The 12,720-nt window shown below is 60.4% G+C and overlaps 1 protein-coding gene across 3 annotated transcripts in view; it reads left to right on the top strand.

Annotated features, from left to right (window-relative positions):
• The window catches only part of TJP3 (tight junction protein 3), a 28,541-nt gene continuing 15,821 nt past the window's right edge, over positions 1 to 12,720 (top strand). Inside the window, exons 1-4 of one of the 3 annotated variants that reach the window (XM_086699505.1) lie at positions 1 to 125; positions 10,907 to 10,963; positions 11,073 to 11,182; positions 12,396 to 12,498. In XM_086699505.1, the coding sequence (XP_086555631.1) occupies positions 10,916 to 10,963; positions 11,073 to 11,182; positions 12,396 to 12,498 (261 nt within the window). In that variant the 5' untranslated portion in view covers positions 1 to 125; positions 10,907 to 10,915. Of the gene's footprint in view, positions 126 to 6,665; positions 6,858 to 10,906; positions 10,964 to 11,072; positions 11,183 to 12,395; positions 12,499 to 12,720 lie in introns of those variants that run through there. The other 2 variants (XM_086699504.1, XM_086699503.1) reach the window with 2 other exon arrangements.

Below are 12,720 nucleotides of genomic sequence, written 5' to 3'. Positions count from 1 at the left end.
AGCTGGGGAAACAGGTGGGGAGGACAGAGCTCAGCCCTCAGGTCCCCTCCCTACCTCCATGCCAGGCGGGCACCCAGGCCCCGGCTCCTGCCACCTGCCCCAAGGCCACCGGGCCTCCTGGATGGGTAAGTCCCCCACCCTGCTCCGCGCGGACTGACTCCCTGACCACAGGGTCCTGGGACCTCCATCACCTCCCCCGGCCGCCCAGAAAGCAGGAAACTGACACTCATGTGTGGGCGTTTGACATAGTTTCTAAGGGATTATCTGGCTGGCGGTTACTGTCCCTGGCAACCTGCCCGGGCGCCAGAGCCAGCGACTTAAAAGGGTCATTGTTGGCCCAGGTGGTGCCAGGGAGGCAGAGGAGGCCCAGGCTGGTCTCTGATCCCCCAAAGTGAGGAAGGGAGGCCCGGGCAGGGAGGGGGCCGGCAAGGCAGCCTGGCTCCCAGTCGGTGTGTGGGCCTCCCGGAGCTTCTGAAGAGACTCCCAAGTTTCCAAACAGTGGCGCCCCCTTCCCCCCCCCGACCCCCCACCGCCGAGACCCGCCAGAGCCTGGGAAGGGGTCCCACGGTGGCCTTACCACGGCGATGGGGGCCCCGGGACCCTGTCTGGATTCCTTCCCTGGGCAAAACTTGCCAGCGGAGAGATGTAGGAAGGGGCAGGGCGGCGGCCAGAGCCTCCCGTGGGCAAGGAGCCAGTTGGTCCCCAGGGCCAAGGAAGCCCGGAACCTGCAGAGGACAGGGTCCGGCGGCAACAGTTTTTTCTGGGTCGTTTGCTCCCCAAACGGCAGCACAAAGAAGGCTTCCTGGCCAGCCAAGTGTCCGATTGCACCTCAAGTCTCTTTGTCTGGGACAGAGAGGGCCCCCTGGGGCCAGGGAGGCACAGGCCTATGAGTCTCGGGGCATATAGCTGGTCTGGAATTTGGGGACACTCGTGCCGAGCAGAGCGATGTCAAGTCTGGGGTCTGTGGGGTTGGAGGAGATATATCTGGGCTGTCAGAGCCCACCCGCCTGGGGTTTGGGGAGAAAACCCGTGGACTCAGATAGACCCAGCCTCCAGCCCCTTCGCCTATCTGAACCTCAGTCTTCCACTCCGTAAAATGGGTGCAGGTCGAGTCAGCACGACCCAGGGCTGCTGAGTGCAGCAAATGATAATGTGGGTAATAGATTCTCAGTCATCGGGGGTTGGGGTAAACCGTCCCACCCCAAGTCAGAACTCAGAATTCCAGGCGAGTCGCAATGTCCCGTCCACCTTTGCGTTAGACAGGAGTTGAAGTCGGGCTCAGAGAGGGGTAGCCACTTGCCCGGGGCTGCACAGGAAAGTGGGGCAGAAAGGAGACGAGGGACGACTGGGGGCTGCCCCTGCCCACCCCCCCCCCCCTAACCAACACGCCAGGCTAAGCATCTTGTAAACGTCCTGCCTCCTGGGCTCAGTGCTTCCGTGTGGCCCTGGGTTGTGGGGAAAGTCCGCGGAGGCAAATTCGGGTTTCTGTTTGGCCTTCAGCCAGAGGAGCAGTATGTGCTCAGGGAGGAGCCTGACACCCTTTGGAACGGGCTGAGGTTCGTGGGAGATGGCCCTGGGAGGAGGGGCTGCCCAGGGAGTGAACCTGCATTTATCAAGCACCTACTGTATGCCGGGTGCCCTTCCGGATCTTGGGGAGTCAGCAGGGGACCAGACCGACAATAATCCCTTGTCTTGTGGGCTTGTGTTTTGGTAGCAGAAGACAGACAAGAAACAAGAGATATAATAAGGAAGTAAATCGTATCCGGGGTTAAAGAGTGGTCAGTCTCACAGAGGGAAAGAATGCAAAAGAGCCACAGGGGCAGGAATAAAACGGGCAGAGGGGTATTTTACAACCTTGCGTAGAAAGATTAGAGGCAGCCTTCTTGAGAAGGTGACGTTTGAGCCGTCTTGAAGGAAGTGACTTTGGCGAATGAGCATTCCAGACAGAGGGCACAGCCCGTGCAAAGGTCCTGGGGCAGGACCAGGCCTGGAGTTGGAGGGACAACCAGGAGGCCCTTGTAGCTAGAGCAGAGTGGGAGAGGGGGAGAGAGAGAGAGGAGGGGAGGGGAGGGACGGGAACAGGGCAGGCTGTGCGGGGTGCTGGGGATTAGGGGCGGATTTAGGCTTTTACCCCAGGGAGGTGGGAGCCCTGGAGGGCTGTAGGCAGAGGAGGGCAGGACCTGACTCGGGGCTCGAAGGCGCCCCCCCCCCCAGTGGCCGCTGCGGGGAGGACAGACTGTGGGCTCCAGGGCAGAACCAGGGGGACCAGGGAGGCCAAACCTGGAGGCCCTGCTAGAATGTGGCTTTCAACCGAACAAGCAAACCATTTCATTCTGGAATCATGTACAAGTGACATGGCAGCAAAGTCGTAGCCATAAGGAATGTCCCAGGGCTTGGCAACACGGGGGTCCGGGGGCACCTTCCTGAGAGCACCGTGGTGGAGGAGGGAAGGAAGGTGAAGAGGGGCACGTAGACTCTTCCAGAAGCTTGCAGTGGATGGAATGGAGCTGGAGGGGCCTCACGGAAGGGATCCCCACCCCCACCCCCAGATGGGAGGAAGCCGGAGTTCTGGAAGGAAGCCGGGGAAGAGCAGAGCCCAGCTGGGGGTAGGACCCAGACCCCTGACCCCTTTCTCACAGCGTCCGTGGTCAGCCCGGCCTCTGCACCTGTACCTCAGGCCAGCTGTCCTCGGCCACCGCTCGTTAAAGGCCCCCCCCACGACCCCCACGTGGCCAACCCTCATGTGCCCAGTGGCTGCGCCAGCCACACCCGGAATGTTCCTTCCAGAATACCCAGCAACTGCTCTCTCTACTTTCAGAATCTCAGGTGACTGCCCGGGAGCGATTTGTTCACCTAGTAGGCACTGACTGCATACCGGGCGCTGTTCTAGCTGCTTGGGATGCTACAGCAGTAGAGCTCACAGAGGCCGGCAGGGAGTAGGCGCCTTCCAGAAAGAGCCCCACGGAGAGGAGTGCAGCCAATAAGCGGGAACTGTGGCCCGAGAACATTCGGTGGCTTGCGGACTTCATGGATGTCCGATCCGTGCCGGGCTTTGGCACGAACCCTGTCCGCGCTTCCTTTTGCCTTTGGACCACTTTACGGCCCCGTAAATTATGGGGAACTGGCACCATTGCGAATGATTCTGATCCGCAGACATGCAAGTGAGTTTTGCCCAGTGGAGACTTTACTGCGCTACGGACCCGTGGCTGTCGATCGGCTTACCATCCATTTCTGAATTCATTTCGGCATTCTTTTTCCTTTCTCTTTTTTTAAGGTTATTTACGTTGTGCGTGTGTGTGTGTGAGAGAGAGAAACAACGAGCAGAAGGGCCGAGAGAGAGGGAGAGGGAATCCCAAGCAGGCTCTGTTCTCAGCATGGAGCCGGATAAGCCCGGAGTCCTCACCGAGGCCCCCAAGGCCCTGCAGGACGTGCCCCGGCCCCTCCCTGCCTTCCCCTCCTCCCTCTCTCCCCCTTGCTCACTCCGCTCCAGCCACACGGGCCTCCCGGCTCCTCCAACATGCCCAGGTCCTGCCGCAGGGCCTTTGCACAGGCTGTGCCCTCACCTACATCTCCCCATGGCTCCTCCCTCATCTCCTTTAGGTCTAATTGTTCCTCTGCTCGGACGCCTCTCACCTCTGGCCTCTCACCTCCATCACGCCTCCTAAACGTAGTCCTTATTTTGAGTGCCCTTCCTCCGGGAAGCCCTCCCTGAGCCCCCAGCCCCTGTCGTGTCTCCCCGCTGACGCTCTCAGAAGTCTAGGTTGTACTTTTTTTTTTTTTTTTAATTTTTTTTTCAACGTTTTTTATTTATTTTTGGGACAGAGAGAGACAGAGCATGAACGGGGGAGGGGCAGAGAGAGAGGGAGACACAGAATCGGAAACAGGCTCCAGGCTCTGAGCCATCAGCCCAGGGCCTGACGCGGGGCTCGAACTCACGGACCGCGAGATCGTGACCTGGCTGAAGTCAGACGCTTAACCGACTGCGCCACCCAGGCGCCCCTAGGGTTGTACTTTTTACTCACGTTGGGTGACGACTCGGTTGTCGTCTTGCTCTCCCGGGTCGGTCCCCCGTCAGTCCTGCGTGTACACAGTGGGGGCTCCGTAAATGCAGATGAACGAACCAGAGCCAGCCGGGCCGCAGAGCTGCTCCGGGGCCTCCTTGGGTTGGAGCGACACCTGTTCGGCCACAGATACGGCCTCAGCCTCCTACAGCCCAGCAAAGCAGCCTCCACCAGGGAGGGCCCAAGCCCCCTGTGTGACACCCCCCCCCGACACCCCCCACCCCCCAGGCTCCCACCTCTCCTGCGGCCACACTCTGAGGGGCCTCAGTCCAGCCCAGGCCGTCTCTCTGCCTCAGTTTCCCTCTAGGCCCTCAGAAAGGCGGAGCAGGGTCGTCCCAGAAGGACTTCGGCGACCCCACCGTCCGCAGCGCCCTCCCTTCCCTTCCCTCCCTCCTTCACGCTGTGCCCACACTGCCCCCTCCTGGTTGAATCTGGCATTGAAATTTCAGATGGGAAGTTCGTTCTTGCGGGCTCCCGCTCGCGTGCTTGGCCCCGAACAGTTTCGCGGCGCCTTAACGCCCAGATGAATTAAACAATGAACGTGTGAATGAAATGGATTGATGACAAGCAGATTTTTACTTCCTCAAAGGCATCTGGCGGTCAGGAGCGGCTGGACTAGTGGGCTTAAGGCGGGCTCCTCTGGCCTGTGAAACTGCGCCGCACTGGCCACGCCCTTTTTCCCAGCCCTGCATTTGCCCGGCCTGGTTGGTGCAGCGTTTGACACTTGATCTCGGGGTCGTGGGTTCAGGCCCCACCTTGGGCGTGGCGCGTACTTAAAAAAAAATAAATAAAACCCTGCCTTTGAGCAAAAGGGCATCGGATGGGCACTAGGGAGCCATTGAGGGCACCCTGGTGCGCGTGTCAGCGGGGAGCTCGGTTAGGTTTCTCCTGTGATTCATTAACACAAACACACAGCGATTAAAAAAAAAGGGGGGGGGTTGATCTTGTTCTACCTACAATCGTTTGGGGCGCTGCCTCCCGGTGGCCAAACGTCGCTCCGGGAAGAAGTGCTTTGTCCTCCAGCCCTGAGGTTTCCAGCAGGTGCTCAGAGAAGCTTTCTGCAAAAGCTCACTGCCTTAGGGACCTTTGGAGATGCTCGAGGGCCCACTTCTGGCCTGGGCTCTCCAGATTAGTGTTTTGGGGGAGAACAAGAAGTCAGCTTCGGGGGCCTCAGAGATTTTTGATTGTATCTTCTGCCTTGTTCATTTGGCAAACTCTTATTCACCCTTCAAAACCCCAGCGGCAATGCTCCCTCTTCCAGAAAGCATCTCCTGATTCCCCCAGTTTCCTCTTTGCCTTTCTGTGCCCTTCCCATAGCCTGGGATTCCTCTCTGCCGGAGCTGACTGGATGAGGCTGGGGAGGGTGTCCGTGCCCGGATTTGCCCTTTCGACCTTGGCGTGAGTGGGGCACAGGAACAGAGGGGACTCAGGGTACATATTTATAATAATATAACGTTTATATTATAAATATAATACGTAAATAAGGTATTTATTTGGGGGGCACCTGGGTGGCTCAGTCAGTTAAGCGTCCGACTTCGGCCTAGGTCATGATCTAGTGGGTTGTGAGTTCGAGCCCCACGTCGGGCTCTGTGCGGACAGCTGGGAGCCTGGAACCTGCTTCGGATTCTGTGTCTCCCTCTCTCTCTGCCCCTCCCCCACTCATGCTCTGTCTCTGTCTCTCTCAAAAATAAATAACATTAAGCAACTTTTTAAAAAGATGTTTATTTTTTTAGTTTAAAAAATATTTATTTGTTTTTGACAGAGAGAGAGCACAAGCAGGGGAGGGGCGGGGGGGGGGGGAGAGAGAGAGAGAATCCGAAGTAGGCTTTGCACGGCCGGTGTAGAGTCCAAAACAGGTCTTGAACTCACAAACCGGGAGATCGCGACCCGAGCCAAGGAGGGACGCTCAACCGACTGGGCCACCCAGGCGCTCCTATAAATAAAATGTTTAAATATATATTCAAAGCAGCAAGGAACGTGTGGGTGTCTGCCCTGGTCCTGTCACCCCAAGATCTCACCTTCCGAGGCTGAGACCCACCCAGCACCCGGCCTTTGCTCCCCAGAGCCCGCCCTCCTCCGCGGGGAGCCCCGCCCCGGGTGGGGTGTGAAGACAGAGCTCTCTCTGCTGGCTTTGGGGCCAGGCCCTGGGGCGGCAGCCGTGGACCTTCAGAAAGCCCAAGTCTCTGACCCCTCTGGGCCTCAGTTTCCCCTCTATGCAATGGGGGGGGGACTTCCTGGAGATGGGGTGCCCTGAAGAAGGCTAGCCCTGCGCCCTGGAGGTCTCTGGCACTCAACCTGCTTTTGGTGCGACCGATGTCCCAGCGGAACCTCGAAATGTGCCGGGGGCGCCGATTGCCCCGTCCCAGGCGCCGGTTCCGAGCGCGGCCGGACTTCCTGCCGGGTCTTCATTGCAGCCCCGCCCGGCCGGCGTCCTGCCCCGACGGCGGGCTCGTGCCCGGCTGGGTGGAAAACCCGGTCTGGCATTCCCACCCCGGAGCCCGGAGCCCGGAGCCCGGAGCCTGTGTTGCGGGGGCGGAGGAGGCCCCGGCGCGGTCCCGAAGGCGTGGCGCGGCGGGGGCGGGGCCGGCAGGGGACGGGGCGGGGGACGAGGGGCAGGTGCGACCCAGAGCGGCTGGAGGAGGCGAGGGCCGGGCGCTCTCTCCGCCGCAGCCGTCCTTAGCCTCCTCCCTCACCCCGAGGTGGGGACCGATTGACCGTTTCCAGGCCCCCCCCTCCCCCGCCCCGGGACAGGGGCGCTGGAGAGCCCAGGGGTGGACCATGGCGGTGAGATTCCAGGCGAGTAGCGCGCAGAGGACGGGAGGGGGAGGGGATCTAGCTGGGGTCCGCGACCTGGATCTAGTCTGCGACCTGGGGCCTGGACCCCAGACCACCCCAGGTTACAGGTGGGGAAACTGAGGCCCAGAGGAAGGTGGTGGCTAGCCCGAGGCTGCTCAGAGAGGGGCGTTCGCCCTCTGGTCTCCAAAAGCTGTCTGGGGGGGGGGGGGTCTTTCCGTGCTCCAAGGTCTGCCTCTCTGGGGTCAAATCCTGACTTTTCTGTGTAACTTCGGGCCGGTGAATCAAGGCCTCTCCATACCTCGCCCCTCAAATGGGCCATCTTCCTCGGGAAGGAGGTGCAGGGAGGATTCAAAGAGGAAACCGTGTTTTTAGCGCCTGGCACGTCTTGGGTGCCCTATAAAGATGTTTACGCGGGGTGTTCGGGCCGAGTTAGTCTTGAGCAACAGTGGGACGGCAGCAGTGACTTCATTTGTGGGCTGGGGTGGCTCCGGTGAATGCGGCGAAGCCGGAACCAGCATTCATTGGGCGCCTACTGTATACAGAGCCGTTAACTTGCATTACCGGGCAGAGACAGGGGTCTTGAGCCCCTTTTACACACGAGCAAACCAGCTGGGGGAGGGGATCCCCTTGTCTCTATTTGGGGGGAAAACCTCACCCTCCGGGGACCGAGCTCGGGCTGACCCCTTTCATAACCGCCGCACCGGGCGGCAGATCGCGCCTGGAGGGGTAAAGTGAGGCCGTAGGGAGAACGTGGCTCGCCCCAGACCACACTTCCGGGCAGTTCTGGTTCCCGCCAACTTCCGTCCTGGCTGCGGGGTTGGGGGGGGGAAGCTTCCAGAATCCCCTCCCCACCTCCCATATTTGTGGCCCTCCTACCCCCTCTACCCGCGCCCGGGTTCCCGGAGGCGGAGATGGGGAGGGGGCGGGGAGCCAAGTGCCCGGGGGTTGTGTGACAGGGTACCACCTGACTCGCCCGTTTGGGTGACCCCTCCTCTCCTCCTCCCTGGGGGAGGGGGTGGGGATAAAGGCCCAGGCCCCGCCCCCTCAGAGCTCACCTGGGTGGGTGAAGGGCTGACCGAGGGGTCTAGGAATTCTGGACACACCCGGTTGAGTTCCTGGCTGAATAGGCCTTTTATCTCACCATTCACCCCCATTCCTCGAACTCCGTCTCCCTTCTGGTTCTGTGGGGACTATACTGGGGTCCCAGGGTCCCCAACCTTGCCCAGCCGCAGGCCCCAGACCAGAGGGGTGTATGGGAGGCAATGGACTGGGACACCCCCCCCCCCCATTCCAATGATTAGGGATGTAAGGCGTGTGAATGGGGCCGCTGAGGACTCACTTCCTGGAGGAAGAGACAGCGTCCCCTCCCGGGGGCTCTGAAGGATGACTAGGGGTTCACCAGGGCCCAGGAGATGCCAAGGGCCATCACCAGGGTGCCGGAGAGACGGCTCCAGCCCGCCTTCACGGCCCAAGAGGAAAGATCAGGAACTTGCAAGCTGATGATCAAACTGGCTAATTTTTTTAAGAAATGTTTATTTTTGAGAGCGAGGGAGAGCGAGTGGGGGAGGGGCAAAGAGGGAGGGGAACCGGGCTCCCCAAGTGGGCTTTGCGCTGGCAGCACAGAGCCCGACGCGGGGCTCGAACTCACAGACTGTGAGATCATGACCTGAGCGGAGGTCAGACGCTTCACCGAGCCGCCCAGGTGCCCCTAAACAGGATAATTTAAGACGGCTTGGGGTGCCGTGATCCAAGCCTAAGAAAGAAAACGGGGAACCATGACAGGGAGCCCTGGAAGTTTGGCTCGCCCAGGAAGGCTGCCTGAGGAGGCGGGGGACCCAAGTGGCGAGGGCTAGCGGCCTGCGGGTTCTTGGGGGGTTTCTCTCGGCCCAGGGGACTGCCAGGGCGAAGACGTGCAGGTGAACGGAGCTGAGGGCCACTGGGGGGCGGGTTAGGCTTGGCCCCGTGGGTTTTAGACAAGGTCTCTAATATCTAAGGAGGTGAACCTGCACGGGCCGGGAGGGGGGCGGGTGGCAGGGCAAGCCTGGGCCACCTGCGCCTGTCCCCCAGGGGCCCTGGTTCCCTGGGGCTGTGTCTTAAAATAAGGCTGGGAAATCAAAGTTCCGGAGGACATTTAATGATACAAAGTGTAAACTCAAAGCAAGTACAAAGATTCTGCTTTGAAACATAAGTCCGGAAGAAAAAAACAAGCGACAGGGCGGAGGGTGCGGTGGTTAGGGGCAAGGGTGCGAGACCGGCCGCCTGTTCACCGGGTGACCTCAGGCAAGTTACTGCCCCTCTCTGGGCCTTCCTTTGCTCTCCCTTAAGGTGGGAATAACAGCGGTGACACATTAAGGTCGCTCAGGGTTAAACATCGGCAGCCAGCGGAGCGCGGTGTCTCTTACTCACGTGCAAAGGCGGAAAGTCGAGGCGCTCTCTGCTTTTCCCGCCTGGCTCCTTGCCCCGCGCCGCCGCCGCCTCGGCCCTGAAGGCCAGGGCGCCGGGGGCGGGGGCAGCCCATTTGGCAGGCGGGGAAACTGAGGCAGCCGGCAGAGGGCTTTGAGTCGGGGTTGTGAGCGCTGCCCTGAGCTCCCGGGTAACCACGGGGCGGGGAGTGCCCGGGAGGCCCCGCCCTCGGCGGTGTTTGTCTCTCGCCCCCTCCCCCCACCCCCTGGGAGCCAGGAATGCCGCTCTCCCGGGATCCGTTAAGAGCAGCCAGCCAGGGGTTCTTAGGGGGAGGAATCACCACCTGCTGTGCCCCGGGGGGGGGGGGGGGGGGGCCAGGCCGGGTGTCCTGGAGGGTGGTCTTGTACTCCCAGAAGCCAAGTCCCCATCTGTGTCACGGGCGTGCAAATAACCGAATCCACGTTCCCAGCCACAGCCTCTATCGGGGCTGCTGTCCTGGCAAGTGACTTCGCCTCTCTGTGCCTCAGTTGCCTCATCTGTGACATGGGGATGACGGGATCTCCCTTCAGCGAGAGGATTAAATGAGATAGTACCTGTAAAGTACCACCCCGCACAAGGAAAGCACCCCCTTCCTCCCTTCCTTCCTTCCTTCCTTCCTTCCTTCCTTCCTTCCTTCCTTCCTTCCTTCCTTCCTCTCTCCTCTTTCCCTCCCTCCCTTCCTTCAGCAAATTGCTCCTGAAGCCCTGCTATGACCCGGGACTCCACTGTGAACGAGACAAACAAAACTCTCTGCCCTCCAGATCGGACGTTCTAGAGAGGGGAGACGGACAGACCGAAACAGCCAAGAGAACGTCAAGGGGTCACAAGTTCTCCGAATTAGGAACACGTATTGGGGAAGGGTGGATAGGGCGGTCTGCCGTGGAGCCGGAAGAGCTTACCGTTCCGCACCGGGTGCTTGGAAAGCCTCACCGGCAAGGTAGCACAGGAGCTGAGAGGAGAAGGAGGTGAGGGAAGGAGCCAGGTGGAGGTCTGGGGGAAAAGAGTTTCAGGCAGAAGGAACGGCACGTGCAAAGGCCCCAGGGGTCGGAGGAACAGTGAGGAGGCCCCAGGTGGCTGGAGCAGAGTGGGCTCCCTCTGCCGGGCAGGCCTGGCTTGATTCCCCGCCAGACATGGACCCCCCTCCCCCCCCACTCGATCCCCCCTCCCCCAGGCATGGATCCCCCCCCCCCAGGCACTTGCATTTTCTCTCCTCTCACCGGTTTGCTTCGCTGCCTCTCACCAGTTTGCTGAGGGTCTCAGCTTTGGCATCTGGACATTTGGGCCTGGATCATTCCCTGTGTGTGTGTGTGTGGGGGGGGGGGCTTCCCCGCTCTGTGGGGGGCTGGGCAGCATTGTGATGACCGCCAGCGTCTCCAGATGTTGCCACACGTACTCTGGGGGGCAGCGTGGTCCCTAACTGAGAACCCCTGACCTAAATCCACCTTGCGGATAGAAAAGCTGAGGTCTCCAGAGAGGTAGCAACCTGCCCACAGGCCTGGGACCCGGGGAGTGTCACAGCCGGGCTCCCCACCCAGGGCGGGGGACCCCTGCATGCTCCAGTGGGCCTGAGGTGGCCTCAAGCCCACCTCCCGTTCCTCTGCTGTCAGGTGTTGGACATGGAGGAGATGACCATCTGGGAACAGCACACGGCCACGCTCTGCAAGGTGAGGCCTCCCTCTCCCCGCGTGGGTGCCTACAGGGGTGCCACCTTGATCCCGGGCTGCTCCACGGGAGGAAGCAAAAACTCATCCTAGGTCTCCTCCCCTCTCTCAGGACCCCCGGAGAGGCTTTGGCATTGCCATCTCTGGCAGCCGAGACCGGCCCAGTGGATCCGTGGTCGTGTCGGACGTGGTGCCGGGGGGGCCAGCTGAGGGCCAACTGCAGTGAGTGTCAAGGCAGCAGGGGTGCGGGCAGGGGCGGGGCCTGCCGAGAGCAGGGAGCCGTGTGGGCCAAAGCCAGGAGCGGGGAGAGTGCCTGGTGCCTTTCAGCTCTGTCAACACAGGGCTCGGAGCTGGCAGCAGCACAGGGTTGGCGTCGGGAGAGTCACCCTCCCCAAGCCACTTCCTGGTCCTTCGCTGTAGGTCTCCGGGGTCATGATGGCCTTCCTGAGGTGAAAGGTCCTGGAAGCCTTTTGTGGCCGCAGGGAAGGAGACGCTGTGTTCTGAGCCCTCGGGAGCGGCAGGCTCCCAGGCGTTCTGTTGGGAAAACGGTTCTGGGACCTGAGTGGCTGACGGGTGATATGGTTCAGTCCAGAATCGAGACACAGCTCACAGCTTCAGAGAGAGAGAGAGACGTTATGAAACACAGGGAAGGGGCGCCTGGGTGGCTCAGTCAGTTAAGCGTCCGACTTTGGCTCGGGTCATGATCTCGCGGTTTGTGAGTTCAAGCCCCGCGTCTGGCTCTGGGCTGACAGCTCAGAGCCTGGAGCCTGTTTCAGATTCCGTGTCTCTCCATCTCTCGGCCCCTTCCCTGCTCACGCTCTGTGTCTCTCAATAATAAATAAACGTTATAAAAAAAAAAAGAAAGAAACACAGGGAAAGAGGGGGAGAAAAGCAGAAACGGGGCGTGACAGAAGGATTGAGGGGTACGGAGACACTTATAATCACAGCTTGCATTCTGTGGTTGCATTCAATCTTTTTTTTAACATTTATTTGTTTTTGAGACGAAGAGAGAGCGCAAGCAGGAGATGGCCAGAAAGAGGGAGACAGAGGATCCAAAGCAGGCTCCGTGCAGTAAGTTTGAGCCCAACGAGGGCCTCAAAGTCACGGACCCGTGAGATCATGACCTGAGCCGAGATCAAGAGCCAGACGCTTAACTGGCTAAGCCACCCAGGGGCCCCGGTTGCATTCTATTATTATAGTTGGATTTGTTGTTGGCCCCATTTTACAGATGAGGACACTGAGGGATAAATGCCAGAGGATAAATGTCTTTGTGAGCCTGGGGACACCAGCGAATTAGAACCAGGCCTTGTAGACTGGGAGGTGCCTGCCCCAAAGTCGGGCACTGGGGGACATGGCAGGGCCTGCAGGGAAGGCCTGAGGAGAGGGCTCCTATGTGAGGACGCGTCCCTGAGACCCAGCCTCCCTTGTCTCTCAGGACAGGGGACCACATCGTCATGGTGAATGGGGTCTCCATGGAGAGCGTCACCTCCACCTTTGCCATTCAGATACTCAAAACCTGCACCAAGTTGGCGAACATTGTGAGTGGGGGCCAGGTGGGCGGGGCAGCCCCCCACCCCCCCCCCCCCCCCGTGGGCACCTCTGCCCTCCCCCCACCCCCACTTTGAGCCCCACCTGCAGCCCGGGGGTGTTATGAGCGGAAGCTTCTACAAGCAGGTGGAATCCGGTCCCCATTTCACAGCTTGGACGTTGAGGCCCAGAGAGGGCCCCCCCCACCCTCTCAGGGGTCGGGGCGGAGCCTC

The sequence above is a fragment of the Puma concolor genome, chromosome A2 (genome assembly GCF_028749965.1).
Source record: "Puma concolor isolate L17-30 chromosome A2, mPumCon1.1.hap2, whole genome shotgun sequence".
Taxonomy (NCBI): Eukaryota; Metazoa; Chordata; class Mammalia; order Carnivora; family Felidae; genus Puma; species Puma concolor.
This window is presented reverse-complemented; position numbering and strand designations above follow the sequence as displayed.